The 9,143-nt window shown below is 51.5% G+C and overlaps 2 protein-coding genes across 4 annotated transcripts in view; one reads left to right on the forward strand and one right to left on the reverse strand.

Annotated features, from left to right (window-relative positions):
- The window catches only part of RIMS3 (regulating synaptic membrane exocytosis 3), a 41,345-nt gene extending 35,663 nt beyond the window's left edge, over positions 1–5,682 (forward strand). For all 3 annotated transcript variants that reach the window (XM_084784895.1, XM_084784893.1, XM_084784894.1), the window contains exon 8: positions 391–5,682. In XM_084784895.1, coding sequence (XP_084641021.1) covers positions 391–603 — 213 coding nt within the window. In that variant the 3' untranslated portion in view covers positions 604–5,682. The remainder of the gene's footprint in view (positions 1–390) is intronic.
- Positions 5,683–7,470: 1,788 nt separating this feature from the next.
- Positions 7,471–7,950, reverse strand: LOC311599453 (large ribosomal subunit protein eL27-like). Its single transcript, XM_084785362.1, has one exon. The coding sequence runs from the start codon at positions 7,920–7,922 to the stop codon at positions 7,512–7,514; it is 411 nt and encodes a 136-aa protein (XP_084641488.1). The 5' UTR covers positions 7,923–7,950; the 3' UTR covers positions 7,471–7,511.
- Between the last annotated feature and the right edge of the window lie 1,193 nt (positions 7,951–9,143).

Raw genomic sequence — 9,143 nt, forward strand, 5'->3', positions numbered from 1 at the left:
AGGCTCACAACAGCCAGTGGCAAAGCTGCAGCTGGGACCCAGGCCCTAGACCCCATCTGCTGCTTTGTGGAGACAGCTGCTGCCTGGGTATTGGAAGGTCTGGAACCAGATCCACCTGGGACCTAGTCCCGGATCACTGTGGGATATTGGGTTGGTTAATTAGATCTTTTGGGCCATAGAGAAGGTGGAAAACTTGTTACAGTAGTTCAGTCCGTGCGTGGCCCTCATAGGATATAGTCTGCCATGTCCCAGGCACTCAGAAAGTACATGCCCAAAGCATTTTTAATTCTGACTCTCCCATCTGTGCCCTGGTGAAGCTGGTAGGTTCCTGGGCCCACTGCCCAGTCCTAGAGGACCAATGCCTCCCTCTTTTCCCCCTCCTGCTGCTAGGTGATCGTCTGGGGAGACTATGGCCGCATGGACCACAAATGCTTCATGGGCATGGCCCAGATCATGCTGGACGAGCTGGACCTGAGCGCTGTGGTCACTGGCTGGTACAAACTCTTCCCCACATCCTCTGTGGCTGACTCCACACTCGGATCCCTCACGAGGCGCCTGTCCCAGTCCTCTTTGGAGAGTGCCACCAGTCCCTCGTGTCCCTAAGGACCTCGTTGAGGACAAGAGGCCAGGGGCTATTGTGGGAACGGAGCTCGTTGGCCCCACCTCTCCCTGTACATAGTCTCCTCCATGTCTGTCTGGACCCCTCACCCTGCTGCATGCCTGGTGGCCACTGGGCTTGTCCCAGCTGGCAGTGGAGACTGTAGTGTGTGTCTATGTGTGTCTGTGTGGGGTGTGTGTGTGTGTGTGCGTGTGCGCGTGCGTGCGAGACCACATTATTTCTGTCCATTTGTCTGGGTATAGTCAGTCCTGGTGGACTATAGTCAGGAACCCAAAGGAGTGTCCTGGGGACACTTCTTGCCCCCCTGGAGTCTCCTGGGGTGGAAATAGGGATGTGGCCACTGGTGGGCCTTGCTTAGTCCCTGTCTTGTTGTCTTATGGTCTCCACTTGGCTTTCTGTCTTCTCTTTTCTTTGCCTCCCAGCATTGCTGCTCTTTTTTAAGGAATGTAGCATCCGTTGTAGCTGACCATATCCGGTTCCATTTAGGAATCCGTATCTCCCTACCACAGCCACGCTGGTGGTCATCCATCCCATTGAATGCACTCCACTGCATGTGACATGTTCACGTAGGGCCCTGGCCAGGGCCCCGGGAGGACGGAGGGTGTCTGGGGAGGAGAGGCCTTGAGGATGTTTCTCCCTGGGGCTGGCACCTTCTTACAGGCACGTACAGGAGAGCTGAGTTCAGGGGTGCTGGCCAGACACACTGGAGAGTGTGCTCCAACATGTCAGAGGAGCTCCCCAGTAGGCCTAGGAGGTTGCCTGTTGCAGATGGACTTCTCAGGCATCGAGGGTTGTCCCTGTCCCCTTTTGGCCTTATTCCTGAGGGAACACGACTTGGTAAGAGGTGCCATAGGTAGGGCTCCCTGCTGGAGGACGGAGGGCTAAGGTTGACTTGTTTTTAGCCGCTGTCAGGAATCCGGCCTGGCCTGGGGACTAGCTGCAGGAAGCTGTTCTTTCGGGGTTCTGCTTTCTTTGCTCATCTGTAGACACCAGTCCCCGTCTGGAGTTTTGACATCCCAGGGCTCCAGCCTCCTAGCTCCGTGAGCATCCTGGCTCTGCGCTCGATGGTGCCTCCGTCACCAGCTCTGTACCAGCAATACTCACCCCTTCACCTCCCTGCTCCTCTGGCAGTGGCCTATATAGGCACCCCAGCTGCCTCTGCTTTACCTCCCCGCCCCCCATTTCCCTTGTCTGGCTGGGGCTCCTCCCAAGCACTGAGAACCCTGTCAGAGGGACTGTCGCCTGGGCCAGATCCCGAGTGCCGCATTTGTTCCTCCCATCCTTACCTGTAGGGTGGAATTGGAGACTGTCTGGGAGAGGACACAGCAGCCCTGGTCCATGTCCAATAGGAAGAAGGAAGCAGGTTGGGGGGGGGTAGGGTGTGAGGAAGACTCTACCTCTCTCCTAGCCCATCTCCAAGTGCAGCCATGCTGCTAGCCTAAGTACCTAGGCAGGGGAGAGCTACCAGAGTACCGAAGAAACCTTGGCCTGTGTGTGAATTCCACTTGTACCAAAGCTGGGGTGCCTAAAGTCATCCCAGCCCAAAGGGCCTCCCTTAGAGTCCTGCGCCATCCTTTCAACGAAAGGTGGTGAAGCCCCCATGCAAGCCGGGGGGTGAGGGGGACGATGCCTCTGTACAGGCAGGAGAGTGAGGTGGTGGCCAGCAAAGCTCTCTTGCCAGCCTTGCTGGATGGGGAGTGTGCGTGTCTCCCGTGTCACTAGACGTGCGGCAACGTGCTCTTGGCCTCCGAGTCTTAATGGGTTGGAGGCGAGGAGGAAACTAGCTTGCAAAAAGGCTGTTTTCATCTTGCTTGTGGTATGTGTGTGTGTGTGTGTGCCTTTAAAGCAGTTAGCCTCTGGATGGTGTGAAAGCCATTTGGAGTGGAGGAGTGTCAGTGACCCACTGACGGCCTAGACCTTTGAGGATGTGGCACTGCGTCACTCCCAGAAGTGGGAGCTGCCAGCAGAGCGTGTCTCTCACCTCTTAGGAGGGTCAGCACAAGGATGTTCTAGCCAGAGAAGGGACTGATATATTAGGAACTCATGCTGACCTGCCTACAGTCTGCAGCTGTAAACTGCCTAAGAGATGGGCACTTGGCTGTCCCACCTCCATAGAAGATAATCTCTCTCCCCAATCGATCTTGGGGAATTCACCCTTTTTAACACTGAGTAATCCCAACTAGATCCTTACCCACATGTGTGGGTCGGGTAAGGCTGGTGTGTACTTGTGATAGGGAGGCTGGATTTTAAAGGTCTGTTTCTCAGCACCCTGGATGTGCCCAAGTGTGACTCTTGCCTGGGCTGGGGGCCATCTGCCCTTTAAAAGAAGGACGATGGGGTCGAGAACTGGGTGCCTGTGAGTCCCCTTACCAACGGGCCACCTCACATAACCCCTTGCCCCAGATGGCAGTGGATGCACCTGGAGTGGAACTTGGTCGCCCCAACTCCTCTAGGCATGCCGGGTTCGTTGGTGATATGGCTGAGTCAGGGGGCAGCCCCTCAGAGCGCATGCCTCTCTGTGTTTCTGCTCTGCTCAGCCTGTCCCACTTATTACCAGATTCCTTCCCTACCAGGAAGTCAGAGATGGGACTCCGTGATATGAAACATTCTCTAGGGAACGGGCCAAGTCTCGGTTCGACAAGGGACATGTGATCCCTTGGGGAAGAAGTGGCTCCAAAGGACGTCATCCAGTCCTTCCTCCCACCAGGCTCTGAGGATCACCATGTCAGCAGGTCCCGGGCAATGCCTGTATGCTATGGGGTGGAGGCAGAACCAAGGAAAGGTCCAGAGAGGCCAGGACGGTGGTGCCTGGATGGCTCCTCCCTTGGGGGTCAATGTCTGTTGGAGCACTGGGGTCAAGCGAACTCTCCCAGGGGCTCAACCCAAAACCAACGAAGCATCCCAGCCTCTTCCTTTACTGCCAGTCTGGGGGAGACCAGCTTTTTTTTTTTTTTTTTTTTTTTTTAAGACAGTTGAGCCCTCCCAGGGCATTTCTTTGGAAATGAAATGTAGCACAATCCTCAACTGTGTTCCCAGGAGCCCTGGCACACCCAGAGCTCCCGATACCTCACGTCGTTCTCCATCGCCCCTGGCCTAGGAGGCAGTAGCCCCCTAGTGAGGCGGCTCCGTCTGTGTTTCTCCAATTGCGTCCAGCACTGTGCAAACTCTTAAGAAGTCACTGCCTTTGCCCGAGGTTGCTCTCCGCCTGTTGGGGAGATGCAATACTTCCTGCAGGGGCCTGAAGCTTGTCCAGCAGCACTTCTGTAGTGGCCTCGGGGAGGCAGATAAGAAGAGGCCTGCTTCCCTGCCTCCACCTCCTTTTCGCTCCAACTCCTCGGTTGTTGTCTCCAGTGTCCTGACACATACTGACATTCTTTTGAATACACGCCCCCCCCCCCCCCCCGCCCTCTCCCGCTTCGGCTTCCGCTGTCTGATCAGAAGAGGAGATGGGAATGCAGACTCCTTCCCTGCCGGCTCCTTCCAGTCGGCTTCTAGCCCAGGTCAGAAGAGGCTGTGGAGATCAACCGCCATCCAATCAGGTGTTGCCTGACGGTGACAGGACCGGCCTGGCCTGGCTGGGAAAGGGTCATCTTGAGAGTGCCTGAGCATCTCAGAGCAATGTCAGTGATGCCAAAGAGAGCGACTTGGCCTCCTTGGGCAGCAGTTCTGTCGGTGGAGCTAGATAAACACAGCTCAGACGTCGGTGTGCCCAAGGGAGGGTCCTTGTTCTCTGACAAAGGGCTTAATCTTTCCATGTAGCAAAGCAACTCCCCCCCCACACCCTACCCCCAACCCCGAACCGTGGGCTCCGTGGGCCCAGCATGGCTGTGCCTGTAAGAGACGCCGCAGGGGTGAGACCCCTTATCTCCTCCCTGGGTGCTCCTTGAAAAGCCTGAGTGTGGCTGCTTTGGAGAAACTGGCTCTGGCTGGGTACTCATCAGTAGGGACAGGGCCTCGGGCCTGCTGGGACATCCATACTGATGCCAGGAAGGGTCTCTGGGCCTGAGAATTCCAGGGACAACTGAGCATCTGCCCCGTTAGCCAATGACCTGGACAGAGATGGCTGTTCTGTACCTTTTCTTTCTTTCTTTTTTTTTCTTTTTGCCAGAAACTGTGACCTTGTGTGAGACTCCTCACTGGGCCTAGGCGTCCTCATCTATAAAACCAGAGCGGTAGCTAGTTGCTTCACGGCTCCCTCCAGGCTTCGTGGGTCTATGGCTTGGAGCCCCGAGGGGGGTGAGAGACCAGTTTCATGTCCCTCGGTTCTCAGATGAGCAGGCCCTCATTTGGTCCACGCCCAGATGCTGCTCCTGAAAAGAAGCCTCAAAGCCGAATGTGGCTTCTCCTCTTTGTAGTTTGGCCCCCCACCCCCCCATCCACCCAACCCCCACCCTTCCACCACTCTCTGGTCTTGGTGAGAAACAACCAAGGGTTGTCTACCGTGGACGGTTTCCAAGGTGCCGTAACGTCACCACCTCGGCTGAGTCCTGAGTAGGGCTGTGTCCCCATCAGCAGGCAGTCTCTGCCTTTCTTTATTCTGCTTCTAGCTGACAGCCCGGAAAGAGCGGACACTCAGCCTGTTAAAGGAATTCTCTCTGATGGAAAAGAGAGGGAATTTCCTTCCAAGTATTTCGCCTTTTAGGACCACTTCTCCCCAGATTTCTTCTCCCAAACCTTATCTCAGAAGGCAGAGTGTCTGTTTCCTCAGGGAAAGTGGACCTGAGACTTCTAGCAGCTCCTGTAGCACGAAAACTCACAGCAGGCAGGAACCCTTTTTTTTAGAATTTCCAAACGCATCCTGCAAAGAGAGAGAAGGAGAGCTGTTAGGGACTGACAAGCACACTGTTTAGATAAGAAGCAATTAGCCTTTTATATCTGAGCTCTCTGCAGCCCCCTCCCCCCATACCCCTGGCTCCTGGGTGGCAGGTGGACAGCTGGGAGGGAATGCGGCTGTCTCATGCGACATCCTTGCCGATCCCCCTGAGGAGAAAACTCTTCACATGGCTTCTGCATGTACAGTATTTGGGCAGAAAAAAAATTAAATAAAGTCTATTTGAAATTGGTTTTGTGTGTGGCTTTCTGAGGAGGATCTTCATTCTAGGAGAGAAAAGCTTTGAGTAATTAAAAAGGAGAGAGGGAGGGAGAGAGAGAGAGGGGAGGGGGAGAGAGAGAGAGAAGGGGGAGGTGCAGCTCAAAAAAAGGCATGGATGATGATGTGGGTGTCTGGCCCCTGCCCGGGGAGCTCAGCTCAATATTCCTGAGCCACAGAATCAGACTGGCCAGTTGGCTTCCAAGTGTGGTCCCCCAGGGACCTTTGATTTCTGTCTCCCCAGACTCTACAAGGCACACCCAAATATAAGGAGGGACAGGGCAAAGGCTCTCAGGCACAGCCCTTATGCCAGCCACACCTGACAGAAACACTGACTGGGAGAGGTCAAGCTTTGGAGCTGGGCTTACAAGAGTCACTGAAGTCTGGCCGGGTGTGGTGACGCACGCCTTTAATCCCAGCACTTGGGAGGCAGAGGCAGGCAGATCACTGAGTTCGAGGCCAGCCTGGTCTACAAAGCGAGTCCAGGACAGCCAAGGCTAAAACAGAGAGACCCTGTCTCGAAAAACAAACAAAACAACAGTCACTGACCTCTGTCGCACCGTCACCTCTCTACCTCTAAAAGATGTGAAAATCCTAACTGCAAACTGTGATTTCCAACAATTACTAAAATGTAATACAACATAATTAAGCAGTGTTTATCACGGGTATGTAAGATGTTTCATTATTATTAGAAAAATTCATCTCTGTAATTTACTACATTAATAGATTAAGGGAGAAAATGTGTTTATGCAAATGCAGAAAACATTTTATAAGGCTTTATCCTACTTATAATGATTTTTTTTAAAAAACCTAGCAAACAGAAGAGAACTTTCTTAATTTGATAATCATCATAAAACAAAAAACAAAAGCAGGTCTTGAGAGAGATGATGGCTCATTGGTTAGGAGTACTTAGTGTTCTTCCAGAGGCCCAGGGTTCCGTTCCCAGCCCATGCCCACAGTGACACACTTCCTCCCACAAGGCCACACCTCCTAATAGTGCCACTCCCTATGGGCCAAGCATCCGAACAGATGAGTCTATGGGGGCCATTCCTTCTTAAACCACCCCAAAGCCAAGCATGATTGGCAGACGCCTGTAGCCTTGGCTACATAAAAATAGCAATATGTGGTCTCAAAGCTAAAGTAAATCAAGCTTGATGGCTGATCCTAGCACAGTTTAAGGACTTCCTGAGCTACATAGTGGTTCTAGGTCAGCCCAAGCTACAAAGTGAGACTAGGTCTCAAAGCACCAAACTAAGGCCAACAAAATGGCTCAGTGGATCAGGGTACTTGCTGCTAAGCCTGGTGACTCAAGTTTGAGACCCAAGGTCCAAGGATAAAACAGACTGTAAGCTGTCCTCCAGTGTCCATGTGTGTATGACGCATGCTCCTCCCCCTACAAATAAATAAGTACCATGGTGGGGGGTGGAGGTGGTGGGGAGGGTATTGAGTAAGAATGACCCCCATAGGCTTAGTGAATGCTTAGTCCCCACTTAGTGAACTGTTGAGGAAGGATTAGGAGGTGTGGCCTTGTTGGAGGAGATATATCATTGGGTATGAGCTTTGAGTGTTCAAAAGCCCAAACCAGGCCTTGTCTCTTGTCTGTCTCTGTTTCTCTCTCTGTCCCTGTCTGTCTCTGTCTGTCTCTGTCTCTCTGTCTCTCTCTCTCTGTCTCTGTCTCTGTCTCTGTCTCTCTCTCTCTCTCTCTCTCTCTCTTGCTGTCTCTCTGTCTCTGTATGTCCTTCTCTCTGTGTCTCTGTGTGGGTTTTTTTTTTTAAATTTTTAATGATGGAAATGAAAATATACCTAAAAGTGAAGCTTCTGGAAAAACCATTTGTTCTTCCCTGTCTTGTATCGTTCCTCAAACTTGACCTTGGCCTCCTGCCTGGCCTTGCGTTTCAGAGCTGGGTCTCTAAAGACATCCTTGTTGACAACAGTCTTGTCCAAGGGGATATCCACAGAGTACCTCGTGGGCATGAGGTGATTATGGTTATAAACTTTCACAAAGGACTTGATCTTTGACCTCTTGGCGATTTTCTTCTTGCCCATGGCAGCTGTCACTTTTCGGGGATAGCGGTCAATCCCGGCCACCAGGGCATGGCTGTAAGGGCGGTCTGAGGTGCTATCATTGATGTTCTTCATGATGACGGCTTTGCGTCCGGAGTAGCATCCAGCCAGGACCAGCACCACTTTCCCGGATTTCATGAACTTGCCCATTTCGGCAGCAGGCAGCCGGAATCCACCTCTGTGTGGGTTTTAACTAAGATTAATACTAAAGCAAAACAAATCTACCACATTAGAAGCAACAAGATACATAATGGTGAAAACTAGATGCCTCTCCCTAAGGTCAGGAATAGAAATAAAAAGATATCTGCCCATAACTACTTCTAGTAGAAATTGTACCAGCAATCCTAGACAATTAAGACGATAAAAGATAAACAAAAGGTCATAAATGAGAGTAGAAGAAATGACATCACCTTATTTACAGGCAGCATGATTGTATTGATAGGAAGTTCTTCAGGAAAAAAAACAAAACAAAACTCAGTAATAAACTTGTCAAGTATCCAAGGTACAAGTTCAACATTCAAACATCCAATTACGTGTTACACCCTATCAAAAATAATTAGGAAATTAAGTCTAAAATCATTCTCTTTTTGAGACAGGGTCTTACCATGTTGCTTCAGCTGGCCTGGAACTTTCTATGTAGATCAGGCTAGCCTTGTGATGATCCTCCTGCCAAGTGAGACAATGCTATTTATAATAGCACCTCATAAGCTGGAGAAAATGTAAAGGGTAGTAAGATGGTTCACTGGGTAGAATGCTTGCTGTCCAAGCCATAGAAGAGCCTGTGTCAGATCCCCAGGACCCAAGTGACTCGTTTGCTTTCCATGGCCATGATAAACGCCATGACCACAAATAACCTGGGGAGCAAATGGATTGTTTTAACTTCCAGGTCATGGTCCATCACTGGAGGAAGTCAGGGTAGGAGGGACGGATGGAGCCACGGAGGACTGCTGCTTACCGGCCTGCTTCCTCTGGCTTTTGCTTAGCTACTTTTCTTGTGTAGGCCAGGACCACCTACCTAAGGGATGTCACCACCAGCAGTGGTTTGACACCTCCTACATCAGTTAGCGATTAAGGAAATCCCCCACAGGCTCTCCCACAGCCACTCAATTCCTCAGTTGAGGTTCCCTTCTCCAGTGTGTCCAGTTTGTGTGTCAAGCTAACCAAAAACCTAACTAACACATTAGGAAAAGTGGAAGGAGAGAAATGACAGGGACGTTCATGTGCCCACATGTGCACAAGAAGTTTATAATAGCGTCTAGAAACATAGGGATAAATGTAAGAACTATATACCAAAACAAGATGCTGCTGAGAGAAATTAAACATGGACTAAAGAGACGGTGATATGAGGAAGCCCAGTCTTGTGGCTGGAGA

The sequence above is a fragment of the Acomys minous genome, assembly GCF_964271855.1.
Source record: "Acomys minous genome assembly, chromosome: 6".
Lineage (NCBI taxonomy): Eukaryota > Metazoa > Chordata > Mammalia > Rodentia > Muridae > Acomys > Acomys minous.